Source organism: Maniola hyperantus, chromosome 6 (assembly GCF_902806685.2).
Source record: "Maniola hyperantus chromosome 6, iAphHyp1.2, whole genome shotgun sequence".
Taxonomy (NCBI): Eukaryota; Metazoa; Arthropoda; class Insecta; order Lepidoptera; family Nymphalidae; genus Maniola; species Maniola hyperantus.
In genome coordinates this window covers 3,454,523-3,477,731 of record NC_048541.1, presented here as the reverse complement: position 1 = coordinate 3,477,731, position 23,209 = coordinate 3,454,523, and the positions used below count along the sequence as shown (strand labels likewise).

At 37.1% G+C, this 23,209-nt stretch overlaps 1 protein-coding gene across 4 annotated transcripts in view; it reads left to right on the top strand.

The window, feature by feature from the left end:
• The window catches only part of LOC117982930 (neurotrimin-like), a 563,100-nt gene that overhangs the window by 109,031 nt on the left and 430,860 nt on the right, over positions 1–23,209 (top strand). The window contains exons 4-8 of one of the 4 annotated variants that reach the window (XR_011236864.1): positions 1,979–2,107; positions 4,790–4,883; positions 10,455–10,582; positions 11,394–11,562; positions 13,735–14,381. Coding sequence is in view for 3 of the 4 variants with exons in the window: in XM_069499314.1 (XP_069355415.1) it covers positions 1,979–2,107; positions 4,790–4,883; positions 10,455–10,582; positions 11,394–11,562; positions 13,735–13,862 (648 nt within the window). In the remaining variant the exon portion in view is untranslated. Of the gene's footprint in view, positions 1–1,978; positions 2,108–4,789; positions 4,884–10,454; positions 10,583–11,393; positions 11,563–13,734; positions 19,033–23,209 lie in introns of those variants that run through there. The other 3 variants (XM_034969369.2, XM_069499315.1, XM_069499314.1) reach the window with 3 other exon arrangements.

Genomic DNA, 23,209 nt, shown 5'->3' with positions numbered 1-23,209 from the left:
CAAAAGTCAAGGAATCACATTTCATTCGTAAGTAAAACTATTTCTTTTATATAATTCGTATTTTTCACTTATTTAACAATAACAAACTCGTGCACGTTCGTGTAAAATGCAACTCATTGCAATTTGTACCTTATGTCACATGCCATAAGTACGTATCAAGTTATCGTTGTACGTATTTTAAAGTTTCCGATCAAAGAATATAAAATAAACAGATAGGTCTCTTCTGAGTATTGACAATTCAAATAGTGTGCATATTTCCTGTTTTAGGGAAGGATAAATTAACTATGGTCTAACATCTTTTTACGGTCCACTGCTGGGTCTCTTCATACAATGAGGGAATTTTGGCTATGAGTATGTAGATTGTGTAATAGTAAATATTTTCAAAAATAAAAAATATTTTCATTTCACATTTTATTCCTTTACCTACCTTCCCGCGGCTTCGTCCGCGTAAAATTTAGTAATTTTATTTCGACTTCTTTTCCATGTATGGGAGCCCCCTTTATTTAATTTAATTTAATTTTTATTATTTTTATTATAGCGGCAATAGAAATACATTCTGTGAAAATTTCAACTGTCTACCTATTACGGCTTACGAGATACAGCCCGCTGACAGATGGACGTACAGACAGCGGAGGCTTAGTAATAGGGTCCCGTTGGCACCCCTTGGGCACGGAACCCTAAAAACGAGCGGAACCGCGGGAAAAAGCTAGTTCGTAATATATTAAATACCACAGTATAAGGTTTTTATTTTACTATACAACTACAGTGTAGGCATAAATCGGCATTAGCCGAATAGACTTTACTGTTTTTTTTTTCTTTGGAGTTTCTAGTTTACCGTCTCGTCCCGTCTCTTTTACGCTCGCATTATTAGGCATATATCCGTCCTTCTTCCACTCTTCTGTGCAGGACGAGGTAGTGCAAAATATAACCGTCTCTTTTTCGTGCGCAACTGAAGCTGAGGTTATTAGTTCACCGTCCTTTACTCTCTGTTGTGTGAGGTTAAAATACTATCTATGCGTTTATGTGTGTTGAGTCTTTCGGCGCTGACGCAGCGTGCCATTACTAAACATCGAATTTGATATAAGTAACCTATCTACCTATTTTTCTTCTAATATCATTGCCATAAAGGAATTCAAATATCCGTAAATCCTTGAGTTTTACGTCTCAAGAACCGTTAAGATGATCGCTGAATGATAAAGTTCAAAAGAAAATTGTTATTATCGATGCTTTCTTCCAAATAAGTATCTAATTCAAAGATAATAAATTTGGAACGCTTCCCCCAAATTGGAAATAGATTTTGTTACTTTCTTGACGATAAGTTTTGACTTATTCTCACTGTCAACGGTAAGGGTCCTGAGTTTTGAATTTTTCGTTTTCTGACAAACAAATAGGTAAATAGCACCAATCATGGTGCAATTTTATTAGACACTACAGAACAAATAAAAACATGATGTAGACCAAGTAGAAGGTAAAATGTGAAGGCCTAGTTTTTGTAGTTTGATGATAATTGATAACTAATAACAATATAAGAATATGTCGATAAAACTTTTAATATGTATGGCCCGTTGAGATATATCGATTGAAAATTATTTTAATTATTTCAATTTCAAAAATGAAAAAATATTTATTATTCTCTTTAAACTAATTGCCTTAAAAGTAAAGTACGGTAACAATTGCTTTAGTTAGAAACTGTGTTACAGTTGTTAACGCCCACCTCCATATTGAGAAATTAGGTACAAAAGAAAAAAAGCACTATTAAAAATCAATGAAAATTATATTAGATTAATATAATATGTGTGTGTGTGTGTTTGTGCGTGTGTGTGTGTGTGTTTTCCTGTGAAATTTCTGATTACTCTGGTTCTCCTAAAATACCTCCCCATTTGTGATTTCAACACGTAGAGAAATTCAGAGCATAGCTCTGTTCATGACCCGCTGAGTGCTTCTTTATTCATCAATAACCGTACATATTTTGTTGCAGTTAAACATGCAAGTATCATGGGTGCGGCACAGAGACATCCATTTGCTGACAGTGGGACGGTACACCTACACCAGCGACCAGCGGTTTCGGGCCATACACCTTCCTCATTCAGAAGACTGGACTTTACAAGTGAGTTATTTGTTATGGATTGTCTGATGCAGAACCTATAGTCAATGCCTATATGTGATAGGTTCATCAGTCAATTCCAAAACCTGTCGTATGGTCATAAACCCATCGTTTAATAGACACAATCGACGTCATTGACTTAGGTAAAGCATGCCAGGTTGCCAGTACCTATGCCTGTATGCGATGTTAGCCAGGTTCATCTGAGACGATAGTTCTTGTAACTTACTCACTCTCCAAAAATTTTAGTTGGTTAAGGTGGAAACAAACACAACGCACGGCGAGTGGCACCGCAATGGCAGCCGTCACTGAGCGCGCATGAATTGTATGTGATGACAATCTTGCGGGCTCCTTTCAGTAAAATGTGTTTTCGAACCGGTCGGTCGGTGGGGTGGTGGTAAAATCTTGGTTTGTCAATTTTTATTTTTAAAAAATACGCGTTGAATAGGGAACATGTTGGTTTGTTGGTTTGTTGGTTTGTACTTCAATCACGTCGCAACGGTGGAACGGATTGACGTGATTTTTTGCATGGGTATAGATAAAGACCTGCAGAGTGACATAGGCTTTTCATCCCGGAAAATAAAAGAGTTCCCAGGGAATTTTTAAAAAACCTAATTCCACGCAGACGAAGTCGCGGGCATCAGCTAGTAATTGGATAAAGCACGTTGCACTAGACGAGGACGCGATTAAAATGGCAGCCCAAACGCTCCGTACTGCAGACGTTCTCATGCGGTTTTGGTTCCTTGATTTGAAACTTCTAGGACACGCTTTAGACTCGTTTCCGGCGCGCGTTGTGTGTGTTGGAAGCTTTAAGTTTAGACTACTTCGTAAGTGAGCCATAAAATTTGTAACAGATGAAACCAGTTCTGTCCTGAAAAGCGCGTTTTGTTTCCTTGATTTAAAACTTCTAGGAGACGCTTTAGACACGTTTGCGGCGCGCGTTGTGTGTGTTGGAAGCTTTAAGTTTAGACTCATGCGTAAGTGAGCCATAAAATAAGTAACAGATGAAACCTGTTCCTTCCAACATTAGCAATATTCATAAAGTTAATGCTCTGTAAGAACAAAGAATACAGTCTATAAAGCTTTTATAACCACTTTACCTTTAAGTCTTTATTTCGGTAAGGCCGAGCGCACACTACGTGTTTTGCTATGTATAAATAATAATAAACCTATTTTAGCATAAAAATAATTTTAGTTTTATATACGTAGGAAGCAAAATAGAAATACCTACTTTTTAATAATATAAAATTTTACAAGTGCTATTGAATCATGTGAATCTACCAGTTACCACCATGTTCGAAATGTTCTTCCTACCGAGAAGAATCAGCAAGAAAATCGGCAGTTACTCAACTAATACAATAATTCACAATATTATCCCATGTAGGTAGGTATAAGTAATTGCATATTGCGATATTTTTTATCCAACTACATAAGTTAGAATAACGGAAAGTAAAATTTAGAATTAGATCAAGTTGCATGACAGGTGGTTAAAGTTAATGCACGTTAGGGTTAACGTTATTCTTTAACCGTCAGTAAATGCAAAATGGGTTGCAAGGTCTTTTTAACTTTGGATTAAAACTTTACGTTTGATATTAATTATGGATATACTAGCCTGCAACTTCGTTCGCGTAGATTTAGGTAATTACCTTAATATTACCTAATAATTGCCTAAATCTGCATAGCCGTAACAAGCTATACTTATAATTAAAATCGCATGAGAACTCGTTGCCCCGATTTTGATGAAAACGTACCGCACCAAATTTCATCAAAATCGGTTTAATGGACGGGTGTAAAGCCTCTTTATCTTTTACTGAATTCAAAGTTAAACGATAACTTCAACGTAATTTTAATCGCCTGCCATGCAAATAGACCTTTATTCGTAAATTTTTGGTAGCGGCTAATTGCTGCATTTGACACGTTAGTTATCGTGTATTATCAAGTTAATTGGCTATCAAGTACAGGTTGGTAGATAAAGCTAGTATCTGGGACGAGGCTTTTTTTAACTTACCCGCAAGGCTTTGACCTAAAAATGTCTGCAAAATAATGAGGTTAATAAAAGAGTTTTGAATAAAAACGTATTGTGTGCTTAGCTTTATGAGTATGTTATTAAGGCGAACGACTTGTTAAAAATAATAACCAAACGATATTAAAAACGGTAAGAATCCAGCTCGATGTTTATTCAGCAGACTGGAAAATTGAGTTAGATATTATTGTTCTAAATGAAAAGAAATAAATTATAAGCTTGAGCTTTTTTTCTTTTCACGTGAAGACTACGAGAAGGTAGTAAGCTTAGCAGAGCTTTTTGTATGTGTCTAAGTGTGTGTGTGTGCATAATAACAAATTGGTACGACAATGTGGTGGGTGTGAACCACTGCGCTTTGTAAAAAAACAGATTTCAGTCGGGCTTGTGTGTTAATAATAATTATTAGTCCTTATTAGTCCTGCGCTAGGCCTAAGGTATGACCTGCGCAAACCGTCATGTTGCAACTTCTACTTGTTTTGCGATCACTGTAGTAGGTACCTCATCATCATCATCATGATCAACCCATCACCGGCTCACTACAGAGCGCGGGTCTCCTCTCAGAGTGAGACGGGTTTTGGCCATACTACCACCACTAGGCTATCACTGCTTATCTAGTAGGTACCTAGTCTTGTTTTATTTTCTGATCTTTATTTTATTTGTTTCAGATAAAATATCCTCAGCACAGAGATTCTGGTATCTACGAGTGCCAGATATCAACGACTCCACATATGAGCCATTTTATACATTTAAACGTCGTTGGTGAGTGCTCACGAATTTTTCGATTTTGTCCCCCTTCATTATTTTACCATCGAACCGCAAGACGTGCGTCGGGCGAGTTTCCATCCTTATGTCGTCGACCTTCCATCTACACGAAACGGTTTGCGTCATCATTCCTCATACGAATGGCTAAGGTTTGGAATACTCTTTCGCGATCTGTTTCCTACCAATTACAATCCGGGTATCTTTAAAACAAGAGTGAATCGGTGTCTTCTGGGTAAACGCGTCCCATCTAAGGCCATATTATCATTTTCCATTAGGTATGATTGTGATCAAACGTTTGCCCATCAGTACCCTTATTATAAATGCGAAAGTGTGTTGGTTTGTTGGTTTATTGGTTTGTTGGTTTGTCATTCAATCACGTCGCAACGGAGCAACGGATCGACGTGATTTTTTGCACGGATATAACCAAACGAAACCAAAGAGTTCCCACGAGATATTTAAAAATATAAATATAAAAGTCGCGGGCATCAGCTAGTTTATAATATGGGTACTGATGGGACAGCATGTGCCACTTATGATAAGTCAATACCACAGACCCTAGTAGATAACTTTCTTCACATTCTATTAGGAGTTTTTTTTTAACCACAACATTATAAGCTTGCGCTTGATTGCAATCAAATCAAGCAGGATGATGCAGCCTAAGGTAGAGCGCGTGCCCAGAAGGTGCTTATTCACTTTTCTTTTGTTTTCCAAAGAGCCATGGAACGCAGCATACTTGGTATAAAACTAGCAGATCGCGTAAGGAATTCTGCTATACGTTGCAAAACGCGAGTAGCTGACGCTGACCTTGCAGCCGCTTCACTCAAATAGGACTGGGCAGGTCATGTGTGCCGTATGCCAGATGAGTTATGGGCAAAATCTGCTTCTTTCTGGACGCCAGAGAATCATCAAAGCCAGCGTGGTCGGCCGAGGCGACATTGACGTGATGAATTAGATAACTTTACAGCTACGTGACCTGAAGAGGCACGTAATAGGAAATGGTGGAAGGATCGGAGGGAGGCCTTTGGCCAGACGTGGGAAAGTACAGGCTGATTTAGATTTGTTTTCCGTAATCGATTGTTTCGCATTTAGAAAATGTGATACGTACAGTAGGTATCTACGTTGCTAACAGATAATAATCAGGGGATTCAGTAATTAATTATGTAAACACTGACGTGATTTAAAATTAATCACACATAGTTTCATGTTTTCGTGTAGCTAACTTTAGATAATATTATGTTTATGAATGTTAATAATTATTTTTTATTATAGGTATTAGATATAATTATCATGTTATTATGATATTATTGACCGCCCACGGTTTTATAAACTCCTCTTTATTCCCTATACGGCGCGGCGGGAGTTTCAAAAATCCACCTTGTAGTTTTCTAGGTCCATGGATTTGGACTGGGCTTTAATAAGGCAGTCTGTGAGTGAGTCAGTTTTCTTTTCATAAATATTGATTACTAGATGATGCCCGCGACTTTGTCTGCGTGGATTTAGTTTTAAAAATCCCGTGGGAACTCTTTGATTTTCCGGGATAAAATGTAGCCTATATCCGGGATGTAAGCTAACTCTGTACCAAATTTCATCAAAATCGGTTAAACTTCTGAGCCGTGGGCTAGCAGACAGACAGACAAACACACTTTCGCATTTAAAATAGGTATTAGTACGGTAAAATCGTCTAATACATAAAAACATCAATGATGGCTAGCTGACATGCCCTGGCTTAGCTCAGTTGAAATTTCGAAAATCTTTTCTCAAGAATAGAGAGTAAATTTCTACACCCAGTGGCTTTAACTCTACGTTTATATATCCGTCAGTCAGTTAATCCGTTGATACAATGATAAATGTACTGGACGATTTGCTGACATTACTCGGACAGAATAATATTACCAGTAGTATGCCATAAGTGTCTGATCTGGTCTGGTCTGGTGGGAGGCTTCGGCCGTGGCTAGTTACCACCCTACCGGCAAAGCTGTGCCGCCAAGCGATTTAGCTTTCCGGTATGATGCCATGTAGAAACCAAAGGGGCATGGGTTTAATAAAAGCTATCATACCCCTTTCCAGGTTAGCCTACTTCCATCTTAGACTTCATCATCACTTACCACCACGTGAGATTGCATTCTAGGGCTAACTCGTATTTGATAAAAAAATGTATAGGCATAGTATACCAGATCTATCTATCTTGGTACAGTAGGTACTCTCATCACCTGAAGAAATATAAGTTAAATAAGGCCTTGATCAAATTAAAAACCATGGTATAACAAAGGCAAATCCATACAAGTAAACAAAATGAGTTTTGCCGAAGGTTTTTGTACTGCCAGAGGCAACACAACCCTTTATAATAATAAAAGCTGTTTTATATAACTAGTATATTAACTTACTCAAAGAATTTATAATAAGGGATAAAGGTCACCGTATTGTATAGCTACGGGATCGCAAACTTCATCATCATCATCATGATCAACCCATCGCCGGCTCACTAAAAAGCACGGGTCTCCTCTCGGAATGAGAAGGGTTTTGGCCATAGTCTACCACGCTGGCCAAGTGCAGATTGGCAGACTTCACAAACCTTTGAGAGCATTATGGAGAACTCTCAGGCATGCAGGTTTCCTCACGATGTTTTTCTTCACCGTTAAAGCAAGTGATATTTAATTAATTAAAATGCACATAACTCCGAAAAGTTAGAGGTGCGTGCCCGGGATCGAACCCCCGACCTCCGATTAGAAGGCGGACGTCCTAACCACAAGGCTATCACAGCTAATCTAATCGGAAACTTACTTAAAATTATTTTGTTTTATTCTTGTTAGCTGCTTTATGAAACTTTGATAGCGTAGTGGTTAGGATCTCCGCCTCCTAAACGGAGGTCGGGGGTTCTATCATCTGACTTTTCGGAGTTACTTGCGTTTTAAGTAAATATCACTTGCTTTGACGGTGAAGGAAAACATCTCGGAGAAACCTGTCTGCCCGAGAATTCTCCATAAGTAAAACTATCATTTAGGCTGAAATCTATGGAGTGATTTTGTTTTAATTTTTTTATTTTATTTTTATGTAGCGCACTTTGACTTTACTCAGACTTAAGATTGAGTTAAAACGAGACAGATTTATGTGAGAGATATAGCTCTGTCTTGTTTTAACCTTAGGTAAGTCTAAGCAAATTCAAAGTGCGCTCTATAGATATCACCCTTAATGTAGACGGACAAGTATTTTGATTTGACATCTATCTACTTAGGCAAATAAACTAACTCAGAAGCAAAGAAATTTTTAAAACTAATTTTGATGTAATGAGAACTATTACTTTCTATATCCATGCTCAGAAGTCATGGAGACAGCAGAAATCAAAAAGTAAAAAACAACTTAAAAGTCAAGAACTTACACAAGGGCATGTAAAAGAGTTGCTTTCTCATTGTTAAAAGTAGTTCTTTCTTCTAAGGGTAGAAAGGGTAATAAGTCAATAAAATCTTTCTTTGTTTCCCTTTCGTTTGGAAATCGTTTTAGAATCGCTAAAAGTTTCTAAATCCACATTACTTTATGCTTATCTTTCATTAACTTCATTTCGGCAATTTTCAAACTGATCCAAATCCAACCTTGAAACTCAGGCTTGTTTGCATTCTTATAAAGTTAGTGCGGAAGTTAATAAAATTACCAAAAAAAATTAGAAAAAGAAATGAAATAACAATCTAATTTTTCGATTTTCGACTTTATAACATAATTAACTGTTTCACGAAGTACTTTACACACAAGAACATTGAAGTATCATAAACCAACATTCAAAGTTGAATTTCGTTAAAAAGTTTCGCCCAAGTAGAGCGAGTGACGAGCCCCCACAAGTTAGCGGATACTAAAATGTTTACGTTTGAACAAGTTCGTTAATTATGTGCGGCATATTAATGGCACGCACGAAACATAAGCCCCTCTTCAACTTTTGTGACGGTATTTTGCATGCTAAAGTGACACGAATTTTTTTAATTAGTTCTTCTCTTCAAAACATTTTAGGAGGGAGGATCAGCGTCGTATTTGTGTCTTCTATGCATAGAAAAGATACAACGAATTTTGTATTCATACTTACAGGAAGTAATACTATCAGTGACCCATATTATAAATGCGAAAGTGTGTTTGCTTGTTGGTTTATTGGTTTGTCCGTCAATCACTTCGCAACGGACCAGCAGATCGTAGTGATTTTTTGCATGGATATAGTTAAAGACCCGGAGAGCTACTTTTTCAACAACGTTGGCATCACTCGAGTACGGAACCCTTTTTTTTCGCTGGTAAAATGCAGTTACGCATCCCGCCCAAGGGTATGTGGGACTCACTGGCAATTTTTTTTAACCGCCTTCAGCATACATACTAAAAAACCCAGCAGTACCGTTCGCGTCAACTATAAGGCGTCGCAGGATCCCGGATATCGGATGCAACTGAGACGTCTTGACATTGAACCGTCACAGGTGTACAGCAAATACCTAGGGCAAGAGAAGGTGAGCATAATGTCTCCTTCTTCTCCCCTGTCTTCTTCTGCGGAGTGGGTAGGCGTCAGCGTCCAGTGAGTACGGAACCCTGAAAATGCCACCATCTCAGTTCAATCTTATAAATTAATATCTCGATGTAAAAACATGGCCGACATTAACGATGTTTATCGCCCCGTTTATTATCAAGCAATAAAACTCTGGGGCGACAACCCGGGAGAATTGTAAAAAACGTCTTCGCGACAAAATTAATTTCTTTCAGAATACAGAGACAGCTTTTACATTTTTTGTTATTACGTGTCTCTCGCAGACACTATGAATTTATTACAGCTACATAGCAGTTGTTTATAATGTTGTGTCTGTCTCATTGTATGGTTCAGAATGTTGGGCGGTAAAAGGGATGGATGAAAGGCGAGTACATGCAACTGAAATGCGAATCTTGAGATGGATGTGTGGAGTGACAAGGATGAGGAATGAATATATAAGGGGGAGTTTGAAAGTAGCGCCAGTGGTAGAAAAGATGAGAGCTGGCATGGTATGGACATATAATGCGGAGGGAAGAAAGCCATGTCACTAGAAGAATGTTAAGTATGCATGTGGAAAGAAAACAGAGGAGAGGACGACCAAAGAAAAGGATGGATTGCGTGAAAGAGGATACGCGTGGAAAAGGAGTGGATAGTACGTTGACGAATGATAGAAGTGAGTGGAAGAAGAAGACATGTTGTGCCGACCCCACATAGCGTTGGATAAGGTGAGGAAGAAGAAAAAGAAGTAGTTGTTTATAAAAAAACTGGCCAAGTGCGATTCAGACACGCGCACCAAGGCTTCCGTGCCTACTACAGTCATATTTTTTCGACATTTTGCACGATAAATCAAAAACTGATATGACAACTGATATATTTCAACGCGCAACAGTAGACCAAAAGGTCAGCGCAAACAATCAAGTTTGCGCTGACCCTTAATGTCGATTGCTGAGTGCACTTTCTTATAATTTCGTGGTATCGCATCGTATAAATATTTCATTATTTCGGTTGTTAATCAATACAGGTATTATGTAGCGTGGAAACTACTTCATGCTTTATTTATAGAATTCTTTTTGTTGCAGAACCAACGACAGAAATAATAGGAGGTCCAGATCTGTACATCGACCGGGGCAGTACCATCAACCTAACCTGCGTAGTGTTGTACTCGCCTGAACCACCGGCGTACATATTTTGGAATCATAATGATGCGGTTAGTATAACCATCATACAATACGTGGCAGAAAAAAAATGAAAATATATTTATTTAACAAAACAGTTTTGTTAAATTTAAACATTTTCTAATGGTACACACACAGTAGTAGTCCTGTGTCGTGGAAGCCTCGCCTTAACAATAAACAACGTAACTGGAAATTGACGCTCGATAATGAACATCGACCTTTAGAAGGAAATAGTAGATTTGTAGAGCATTGTCTCGTCGTTGAAATCGACAAAACGTCACATAGAAATGATTGAGAGAGACAACGCTCTACAAAGCCGAAATGACATTCTAAAGGCCGTACAATACTTTCTGCCGCAAACTGTACTAATATTAGAAAAATGCGAAAGAGTTTTTGTTGATTTGTCCTTCAATCACGTTACTTTCGACTCGATTGCTCGATCTCGATCGACATTTTTTTCATGGATATCATTTAATTTGGAGCTTTACCTGGAGAGTACTTTTCATCCCAGAAAATTAAAGAATTTCCATGGGATTTTCAAAAGCCTAAATGCATGTGGATAAAATTGCGGGGATCTAGTTTTACATAATTTTAAAATTAGTGTAAACGAGATGGACAAAATTTGCCCCAGGCTGAACAAATATAAAAATATTTTTTATAAATTCAGATAAATATACAATGAATTTTGAATAACTATTTACATTTAAAAGCAGGTCGCTGAAAATAATTGAAAAAAAATATAAGAATTTACTAAATCGATTTTGTCCAAGATTTTCCCTTTTTTTGCCTCCACTCCCCGTAATAAGTTCGAATGACCTTACTAACGTGTTTATTAAATACCAGATAATAAGTTACGACTCGCCAAGGGGTGGCGTGTCAGTGGTGACAGAAAAGGGGGAGACTACCACATCCTTCCTCCTCATTCAGCAAGCAAGACCATCTGACTCAGGGACGTACCAGTGTAACCCGAGCAACGCTCAGTCCAAGAGCATCGTGGTACACGTGCTTAATGGTGAGTTTCATACTTGTCTAAACTTATGTAGCATTGCTACCTCTCTCTCTCATACGCGACCGCTCGCCCCGATTGGCTGATCGGCTGTTCTCGCGAGTGTGAAAGGGAAGGGTAATCTGAGCGAGCTCGCGCGTATGAGAGAGAGAGAGAGGTAGCAATGCTACACTTAGTAAAGTAATTATAAACTCATATCTACTCAAAGCGACCCTAATGCAATCAAAGACAATTCACAATTATTCTTGTTCTGATGCTCTTCCACTTGACTACAGTTTAAAAAAGCTGTCGTAAGTTTTATCAATCTGCTTCTTCTTCTTGAATTACTATAACACCCTGTGGTACTTACCGATGTTATATTCTCCTAAACGGATCTATCATGGATTCTTCATCTCTGCTTCTGCAGATCATTCTTATGATACGCTATTTATAAATAGAATAGTATCATTCTGGTTCAAATGAAATAGGTTGTGTTTTTTTTTTGTTGCATGAAGTAATATTGCAATATTACACATATTATATTATGCAAGATCAGGTAACCTTTTTATAAGCTGTGCTCAAGCAGCGTTAAAAGGGATATGCAATAGGGATAGGTGGAAAGGGCAAGCAGTTCGTGCTGTAGGTAAATATCTACTTTTGCTAAATTGCGAGTTTCGTAACGAATAACTTTTCCTGGCATAATACCCAGAGACGCGAGGTTCGAACCCTGCTGGTTTCGTAAAATTTGATATAGATGTATTTAAAACATAATCCAAGTCAAAGTCAAAGTCAAGTTATTTATTCAGAATACGTAACATGTTACGCTTACTGATGGTCAAAATTGTTGATTTTGTAAGATGATGTAGTGCTGATAATTAATTACGTACTTAAAATTAAAGCTGCGAGGGCTACTTAGATGATTTAGGATAATAATGAAACTAAGTGATTTAAAAAAAATCAGTACCTAGGTACTTAGTTGTTGATAAAAAATGGTAATGAGTTTTAAAGCTACAAGCCTATTTAAATCTAGAAACTCATTATCCTACCGGATGGTACATTAATAAAAAATACAATATCCAAAGACCATGACAGCACTATCTATTAAGAGGCTCCCAATTCCCTTGATAAACGACCTCCGTAAGATAAAGGAGAAAAGTACTTTTAAATCCCAAGAGGGAATGAAATCCGTAGATGCCGAAACCATTAAAACAACGACAGCGATGAATCAAAGCAATGAAACGTGCCTTAAATTGGGCCAGTCTCTTTTTTTTTAAGTTTCCGTAAATCTGTAATTAAGTGTCTTACTAATACAAAAATATACACTGCTTATACATGGCTTATAGAATAACAGTTCTGTCATACAATTAACAAAGGTCCAGTTGCATTAAAGTGCGTTACGATTAGCGTTAAACTTTGGCTCAGTAAACCAAAATGGGTTTGTTAACCTTGAACTAAAATTTTAGATTCAACCTTAATCATGCAGATCTGAATACTGATTTGTGCAACCCAATTTCCTTTTTTTTTGTGCTCAAAATTTAACTATAAGTTAAGACATTAAGTTGGCTTTTTAACTTGATAAGTTATACTAGGGCTAATTATTCCACTTTTCGTTCATAAAGCAAAAATCCTTTTCTGAGTTAACATCAAAATATTCTTTGCTTGAAATAAATATTGGGAGCCCCTTATAAGTTATTCATAAGCTTTTAGTCTGTTTATTTGATATAAAATTATTTTTATATTACGTTATTATAATACTGAATATTTACTTTTGCATAATCTTTTACATTAGGATAACATTTGTAAGATTTTATATTACGTTTTTGTTACTGTTTTATATTTTAGTAGGTGTATTTTACCCTTGCTATTTCGTTAAAGTGTTATGGAAGAAGTATCTTATGTTCTAATGAACCGATTTTCAGCTTTAGAGTTAGTTATTAAAATCTAACTATAATGCTTTTTTTGGTTCCCACGTTTTTTTGGCGATAATCAAGTTAGCCCCTTTTTAGCAGATTTGTTTGTCTACTCTGCGCCAGTAGGACAAACAGCTATTTATAAATTAATATAAGACGATAGCAAAAAGTTTTCTATTGCACTGCAAAAATGACAAAGTTGATTTTACGAGTATATTTTTCTCTCCCTGTTAACATTTTGTTCAATCGGCAATGCTATTGTTGAGAACAGTTTTAATGTTTGCCAAAGAAGCAAATTCCATTTTTCCTTTGTCAGGTGAGTATCCGGCCGCGATGCAGAGAGGGGGGCAGGCGTTTGCCCCCACATCCATTCACCGTGTCGTCCTCGTCGCCAGTCTGTTCCTGGCCTTATCTTGACACCTCCAAACAGGTTTATCCATGTAAATAGTATCCCAAACTATTTCGCTGTTTATAATGATGCTTGTGATATTATAGCAGATCAGATTTAACCATTGTTTTATATTACAAAATACCCAGTTAGAATTTTAATGATTTTTAAATGACATACCTACCTTATAGTATTAAAAGTATAGTTGGGTACTTCAAAATGGCAGTTTTGGTTACTCAAACAAATTTCGAAGTCATACATGAAACAAAAACTATAGCGTACCTAGTCTGTTCAAACCTTTTAAAAATCAACTTGACTAATAAAGTCACTGGCAAGATATTATTTAAAATTGAAATTTGCATTTACATATTAATTTAATAAATACCTTTTTGAACCTCTAGAGAGAATAATTGTGTAAATTAATAATTCTCTCTAGAATTTAATGTTTCGTTTAAATCAATACGAACTAATTAATAGAAAACGTGAGCTCTTTACCAAATGGAACGTAGTAGGCTTCAGATAATCTTCTAAATATATAAAAGGAAAAGGTGACTGACTGACTGATCTATCAACACACAGCTAAAACTACTGGACGGATCGGACTGAAATTTGGCATGCAGATAGCTATTATGACGTTGGCATCCACTAAGAAAGGATTTTTGTAAATTCAACCCTAAGGGGGAAAAATAGGGGTTTGAAATTTTTGTAGTCCACGCGGACGAAGTCGCGAGCATAAGCTAGTCATTTATAATCCTATAGTCGATTTGTTGATAACCTAATATGAGACGTAAAAGATGTAGTACTAAGCCTAAATTAGTTACCTACATGTCATGTACTGAAGGTAGACTTTGGGTTACACAACATACCTGCGACTCTTGCATACTGCTTGTAGGGAGAGCATTTGAAGTGAGTGACTACGAAGCGTGACACTTAGGGTGAGATCTATAGAGCGCACTCTGACTTAGCTTAGACTTAAGACAGAATTAAAACGAGACAGAGCTGTATCTGTCACATAAATCTGTCCCGTTTTAACTCAATCTTATGTCTGAGCAAAGTCAAAGTGTGCTTTATAGATCTCAGCCTTAGCATAGTGTCACACGACACTGCGTATCGAACGCGTATCGCGGTCACGTACTCAAAGTCAACCGTAAATCATTCAAAAAGTACACAGAACCGACATATACAACCGATATCAGCATAGCCTTCAAGCCTTAAAAGTAAAGACATATTGAGCCCACATACGCAATGAATGTGCGTATTATAACTCGTTTTATATTATGGCTTAGAGAGATACTTATCGTATGTAACGCTACCCCTTGAATTCACTAAGAGCCGATATCCAGGTTGGCATGTGAAAGTGTCAGGGTACGATAGCATTGTGGTGCTAGATCCTGAAAGAAAATCCTATAGAAAATGTACATCTCGCACAAAACATACGTTGCATACGTGGCTTAAGTGTGTGTACGAATATGGGAACACTGCATCGCACGCGTTGCTTACGTGGGGCCGATCTGTCTTTACCTTAAACATCTAACCATGTGGAACAAATTCAAAACAATTATTTAATCGTTTGTTTCATAATATTTTCGAAACAAATATCAGTGTAAGCAGCCGAAGTAGTTTTGCTATTTTATAGTGTGGGTTGTGTTATGTATTATATAAATTTAACTTATCCCTGAGCAAGTAGATGTGCTTGTTTCTAATAGAATTGTATATAATCTATTCTAAGGTTTATTACTGTATTGGTTTTTATCAAGTTTAGATGTAAGACTATGGTTTCTTAGTACCAATTGAGTATCTAAATGCCGTATGCCGTAGAGTGAAAGAAGAAATACTGTGCATAGAAGAATATAAAATAAAAAGGGAAAATAATTGCGAAAATTCATTCGATCACTTGTTGAAAAAAGAATCACGAAATCGTCGAATTCACTAAAAGTAAAGTGCTGTGGTGCTAGCCCTCTACCCACTCCTATTCCACGAGTTGAAACGCTACTTTGTCGATGCAGATACCACGAGAAAGCGTTGTCGCACTGGTTGTGCTTGAGCTACTACAATGGCTAGCTAACAATGTCACTGATTAAATTTTAATTGCTAGATACACCATTGCAAGGATAAAGTTTTTCTTTTACCCTATGGCATATAAATACATTTGTAATGTAGATAGGATGTTCAAAGTTATTCAAATTAAAGTGACCATTTAGGCTGGAATTATTTTTTCGCATTCTCTTCCTTTATTGAATTGTGACAAAAGTGAAATGACTGTCAAAAAAAATGTTAAGAAAAACAAGTCGTGAGATAAAAAGTAAACAGGAATGATAAAACAGCTGACAATACTATAAATTAACACAAATGTTTAGAGAATACAAGGATTGTAAATAATAATAAAGAGTAAAGATATACGAATCATTCTATCTAGCTATACTCTGTAAGGAATGTAAAATTGTAAGTAAAGTTTAGTTTGTAAAATCATTGGATTTAAAACTGTTGTAAATACTTTGTACAAAAACGACTAACACAGGTCATTTTAGCTGCCCGCGACATCAGTGCGAAACGACTTTGCGGCTTTTGCAACGCTTTTTCGATAAAAAGGCCGTGAAACATTGTCACACTGGTGGTGCTAGGACTGCAGGACGCGCGGGACGCTTTTATAAACTTTTATGAATAATAACAGATTTTTTTAACTCACTATAAGCGCACGCTTTACCACAATCACGCCTAAAAATGGATATTATAAGTCCGCAATTACACCTGTAAGTTTACGTAAGTAGCTTAATAGTGTACGTAAGTAGCTTACGTAATTATTTGTTAAATGTATTTTATTGCAAGTTAATCATGTAAGCTACTTACGTGAGTAAAACTTACAGGTGTATCCGCGGCCTAAGTGGATGAGCTTACGGGCGTTAAAAAGTGTCCGGGATAATACCAGCTTAACTACGATTGGGCGTAAATTTCTTGTTACTTTTAAGCGATTTATGCTTAATAATTATCTGAATAAGGTAAGTTTTACAATGCAATGTAGTACTAAGGTAGCTCGCACCTACTTTATTTTTTGTGATTCTGCTTCTGCTGTAACAAACAAAATAAAATCGAAGCTACATTAATTTTCATATCAGATTTTGTATTTCACGACTTTTTTAGTATGAAGATATTCGTTTTAGTATTCGGCCGTAAAAAAATTAATTGGTATACAATATTTTTTATTTTTTACGCATAGCCACGAATGATGATGGAAGATGATTATGGTATTTGAACCACCTGCTCATATGTATCGATAAAACGCATTTCATTTTTATCTCGTGAAGTAATATTTATGAAAGTATCGCTGTTCGATCAATTCCAGACACCTAACGGGATGCTAGAATAATAAACATGTCCGAAAAGAAAATAAATAGTTTTTAAAAACCATTTGGTATGGATATTGGACGTCCGTAATGGCCGATTCAATAAAAAAAAATCTAAATTGAGTGATACGCGTTTATTAGTGCACTAGACTTTTGCTAAAGAATATTTTGATAATTTAATAATTAATTGCTGATAACTATTTTTTAAAGTAACAAGATTTGATACCGGTAGTAATATATTGTATGGTTGTATGTCATTTAAATTCTTCAACATGTTTTTTTTTGGTAAAATAAACCTCATGAAATCTATCTACTATCAGGTGTAAATTATGTTTGTTATATTGATTAGTAAAAACTCTTAGTTTTTGCTAAGTAAGATGACCTGTGTACAGTCTATGTAATTAAACATATTATTAGTAATAAAATAGGTTAAACTTTATAGTATCAATATAGCAGAAAATATAAATTTTACAGTTTAGATAAACGGTGTCATAATATTTCATTTAAAACAATTTGTAAATTACCTTCCTCTAAGCGTGAACTTTCCTTTAGAATTAAAATAGGGTTATTTTTTTTAAATAAAAAAATGTCTCGGATTGTCTAGGAAATATGGGTTTACAAATTAGTGAAGAGTATACAGATATAAATTATTAAATAAAATATTTTGTTTTAAAAGTGGAAGCACATGTAATCGTTCCCCGTCCTAACACATTTAAAAAATACCCTCAATTGTAGTATTGAGGTTTCGAAGTGCTTTTAAAGACAGATGCTGTCATTAAATACTAAAGTATTCTATTTATTTAAATATCAATTCTAAAATTGTAAATAATCCTATGAAATTCAAAAACTTATACTTTTCTTTTGAAGTTTTGCATGTGTAAAGATAATATTATACTTATTAAGCTTTCAAGTATTCAAAGCTTTCAATAGGTGAGAGAAAGCTAGTCGCTTATATAGCAATAGCTCTACAAGCCAATGATCTATTTGATAAATGAGAAAGCCACTGCTACACAATATAAGAATAGAAGGTAAAACGCGCAATCACAGCTGCTGGTGGTGGTGTTAATACACCTCAAAATGTTATCCTATGCAAAGATTCCAATGAGTGAAGCTATACAATGCGTGAATGGTGCGGTAGGTGCCTGAGCGGTGCCTGAGCGTCATCTTACATAGAAATCGCTATACCATACCACACGAAGCGTACGCCGCACGGCGTGGACGGCCGGCCGTCCACGCCGTGCGGCGTCGCACCGCAAGTGCTCCGAACTTGGCAGGGAGGGGTGGTGCGGTGCAACGCCATACTTTCTGCCGGAGCGATAACGCAGTGCCCGTCTGGAATCCAATACTAAAATCCACAGCACTGCGGTGCCGCAACACACCGAAAACGCACCGCACTTCGCTAGCTTCTTCACTCTAAGGCTAGCCGCACTTCGGATGCGTTTTTGTATGAACTTAACTGGTACCAATTCGTACGAGAATGCATCCAAAGGAGACTAGCTCAAGAAGCTTTGAAAGTATTAGATATTATGTTTACACAGGCAAAAAAGTTTTGTAAAAAGCATTTGTAAATGAGTCTCTACATGTTGTCCGATAGAATTTTTAACAGTCATCTTTGTGTAAAATTGTGACGTGAGAACAAAATATTTCATCGAAGTATTTTTCTCTGAATAGGTTACGTGACAGATCTCGTTTACTATAACCAGTTATTATTATGTGAAAAGTTTATTATTGTATACAAGTAACAATAGTATAAATATTTGTTGTATGTATTATGGATAATGATTGATTGCGCGATGTGCACAATCTATAAATTACATCTATAATAAACATTATAAAGAAATAATAAAGTTTAAAAAAATGCGTTTGTTTTAACCCACCACCCATCTGAAAATTTTTGATAATGACGCTACTCTTAAGCTGGAGATTGACTTGTACCATTCCATTTAATGCGATCTTGTTACAGTACCGGCACCATTGGCTGATTGTAACGTGTGTTTATAATGTATCATTCGAGCTCTTAGCTCAAGTGTGCTCCATTTTTACGGCTTGCACTTGCAATTTCCTCTCGCGATGACGCGACCTGCATTTACTCAAAGGTAATTCGCAAAAAAACCGACAGTCGAGTGGAGCATTACATACCGCGAATGATACATTACAGACTAACGTTACAAGTCAATCTCCAGCTTTACACTTATATTAAATGTAGTGTAGGTTCACAGTTCACATCTTATTAGGAATAAATAATAATAATTATTATAAGTAGATACTTGGTATACATCGTCAGCTAGTAAGCTCATGATTTTTTTGCAGATAATGAGGTAAAAAAATCATCACTCTCATCAAAACTCGTCTTAACGAATTCATAGTTGTTGCAAACTGTACTTACTTGAAGTTCTTGCAGTCATCATCATCATTATTATTGTTAAATGACAGACGTCCACAGCTGGACATCGGTCTCTTGGAGAAACTTCCACACGCCACTGTCTTTAGTCTACCTAGAGGGGGTATGTCTTGGTTCTTGCCGGTAAGCCGAAGACATTATCTATACCTATAGTCGGCCACAGGTTGAGATAGCAATCGGAGTATGGGGCGGGGGACGCCCCGCACATCCACACGTCGCCTGCGCTCGCCCGCACCGGGGTAGTGCGGAGGCTGTGCGGGTATGCGGGGCGTTCCCTTTCCGATTGCCACTATACATTTGAAAAGCGAAATGAAATATAAAACGCGGGCATAGCCCATAGGTGTACCGGCATTCCCCATTACAAGTAGGTACCTACCAAAACTGGACGTGAGATTAATTTCGGAGTTTTCTGAAGTAGACAGGTGGATACCTCCTCATTTTTCATCAGCCCGCGGACCATAGGGGGTGCCGAGGGGGATAAGGGGATAGAATAACGCATTACAGATTCATGTTACGGCTGAGTTGTAAAACTTTTTGTTTACATGCAAGGAAAATACGAAATCCGTTCCAGGGGTGGGGTAAAACAGACATGGGCGGACCCACTGGCGCCTTATGAATATCTAATCGCACCGAAAAGAGATGAAAGATGCCTTCCCTAATTCATAAAGACTTATTTACATGCTACATGGGCCGAGTTTTGTTTGGGAAATTTTTCTTAGCTTAACTAATTCAGTGGTAATTTTTGACGAGTTTTCATGGTCTGAATAATTAATTTGGTTGTAATTTTTGTGTTTAAATAATAGAAATGCTGGCTGGAAGTAATAAACGGTAAGCAAATATTTGTTTTTAAAATAAAACGCAGTGATGTGTAGTAACAAGTTCACATTACTTTACCAATTCTATACAATCCAATCCATGAGCTGCGTCGTATGGACTGGGACAACCCTCCACCTCCCATTGCCCCACCAACCTCTCGGTTATATGGGCCGAATCGCGGGAGGGGCCCGTTCGGTACTTGCTCTTGGCATTTTCCCGGGGCGCCTTCTTGACTCCCTACAAATTATTTTGTCTCTTCCTTGTCCCTTATGCTCACTCTCCCCCCTTGGGGGCTAGACGTCACTGGCACAGCTGTGACCCCCGCTGCTGCTCCTTCGTGCTGCCGGCCTGGCACCTGTACGCTCCGAGCTGCTTCGCCTCTTATGCAAATATGGTTCGCGAATTCCCGTAGCCGGTTGTAGTTCTCCGCCGATGAGACGAGGTCCGTGTAGAAGACCGGCCCCACTTCTCCGCGTACGATCCCATCCAACATCGTCACCCGCAAGTCCTCATAAGGGGACACTCCCACAGCACATGGTGCCTATCCTCGTCGCCAAAGCCGCACTCGCACGCCGGGCTCTCGCACAACGTCATCCTATGCAGGCGCCATATATCCACTTATCTAGACTTATCCACCCGCTTCCCGTCATCTTCTAGGCAAGCGCGCTCCAATCTAGGCTTAGGCTGCATCATCACTTGCCACCAGGTCTGATTGTAGCCAAGCGCTAGTCTATAATTTTAAAAAAACCTTCTGCAGGTCATCGGTTCAGTGGGCTGGAAGTCCTACACCATCCGCCTTCGTTTCTGCAACAGTCTTGACCTGCCTACTGCTACTTCTGCTTGCCAACCCTTTGAGCTGTGTTGGTCACTTTGTTCTTTTACAAGTATATTCGTTCCAAATTTTATCCCTGAAAAAGATACCCAATATGACTCTATAGCACGCTGAACGACTTCTAATTTGTAGACGAGGTCAACTTTCAGAGTTCATGCTACGGGGAAACGTGAATACCAACCGATAGGATAAGCTCATTGAAGACCACTTCCAACAAACCAACAAACAAACACACTTTCGCATTTATAACAAGGGTGCTGATTTTGGCACTTAGTTAGTTGAACCTGTAAACAAATACTTAGGTATACCTACCAGTTTGTTTATCCGAGTCAACATTGCAAAATATGTAAATAATATAAATTTATACGTTGGCTGCTTTGGTTATTTTATGATAATTGGGTCAACCGGAACTTTGTCCAGCACGAATGATTTATTTCTAGGTAACAATAAAGCCATACACGACCAGAGATAAGAAATTCATATAATTTGTAAAATCGAGAGTTTGTGAGTGTGGGGTAATTGATAAAGCTGAAAATATAAATGTTAATGTTCGAAAATCGTTACAACAGAATTTTTAGCAATAAGGTACTGAGCATTTCTTCTTTTCCTAAGCTTCCTATTCCTATTTCCTAAGGATAACTCTTTAAAAGCTTGTACATTATAGGTTGAATAAATAATATAGGTTGATTTTGTTTACCTTAGATTTTACTCCGCCTAATTTATTATTTTTATTATTTGTGGTTTGTGGTGCAATAAAAAACATACATACATAAGTACATACTTTTCTCTTTACCTTAGATTTTACCCCATCTAATTCATTACCCTTTTTCATATTTTATAAGTAGGTACAGGTACATTAGTATCGATTATAATAAGCTAAATATATAAACAGAAAAATCTTGACTCACTTATTGACTGGCACATCAACGCCCAGCTGGCCAAATATGCGCTCCACGAGAATATATTTTTGTCCCTACGCATTTTCTCGTGGGGCGCATGTTAGGCGTGGAGGCCAGCTCTTGGATTTGGAAACCTATGCATAAAGGTTGCTTTTATAATGTAGACCTTTTTTTATTCTTTAATAAGGCTGCATTTTTTAAAAATTTCATGGGAGCGAACACGCGGTAGTATAGTTTATAGAATTAAAATATAAGTTCTATAGGTAAATATTAAAATTTTAATAAATTACCTTCGTTTATTATAAGACTAACGGTGACTAACTAACTAACTATTATAAGACTAACTAATCCTGCCCTTAAATTAGCTTAAAAGATTAATTTCAAAGTCAAATCTATTTAAGATTGCCCACGAAGGCAGGAAGTGAATAAGCGAAACGCTAAAACTAAATTGCTGTTGCCAAGTTAAAGGCTTTACCCCAAAGCAAACTTTTGTTTTAGCTTATCATCATAAAATCTAGTGTTGGTAACACGGAATGTAACTTTTAAGAGCGAATGCCCGTTCTTGTGAATCGTCTTTTACGACGGATAACTTGGTCGAACTTTAACAAAGGAAAAGTTTATCGAGTTAGTAGGTAGCCCTAATAAGGTAGTTGTAAACTAAAACGCCAATTAATTGTTTAGGCCACCTCATATTACATTGCCTACTAGATGATTTTAATTAAATATCTTGTTTCTTGCCAAGTATAACTTGAATAGGTACCTTCAAGACAAACGTGCTGCAAGGTGTAAGGGTTTAATAAAAACTGATATACTACTTCCAGGTTAGCCCGCTTTCATTTTTTTTAGACTGCATCATCACTTACCACCAGGTGAGATTGCAGTCAAGGGTTAACTTGTATTAAAATTGCAAATAGGGAGGTTTCTATGTAAAAAATTATATTATTAAAAGTTAGTTCACTAAGATTATTTTTCCCCACTTAAAAATCTACCTGGGATCGTCAAAACAACCGGCCGTAATAATGGAAATGGGGATTTACATAAATTACCAAATTTCACGACACGGAAGGGCGAGGGAAGTGTCCATAAG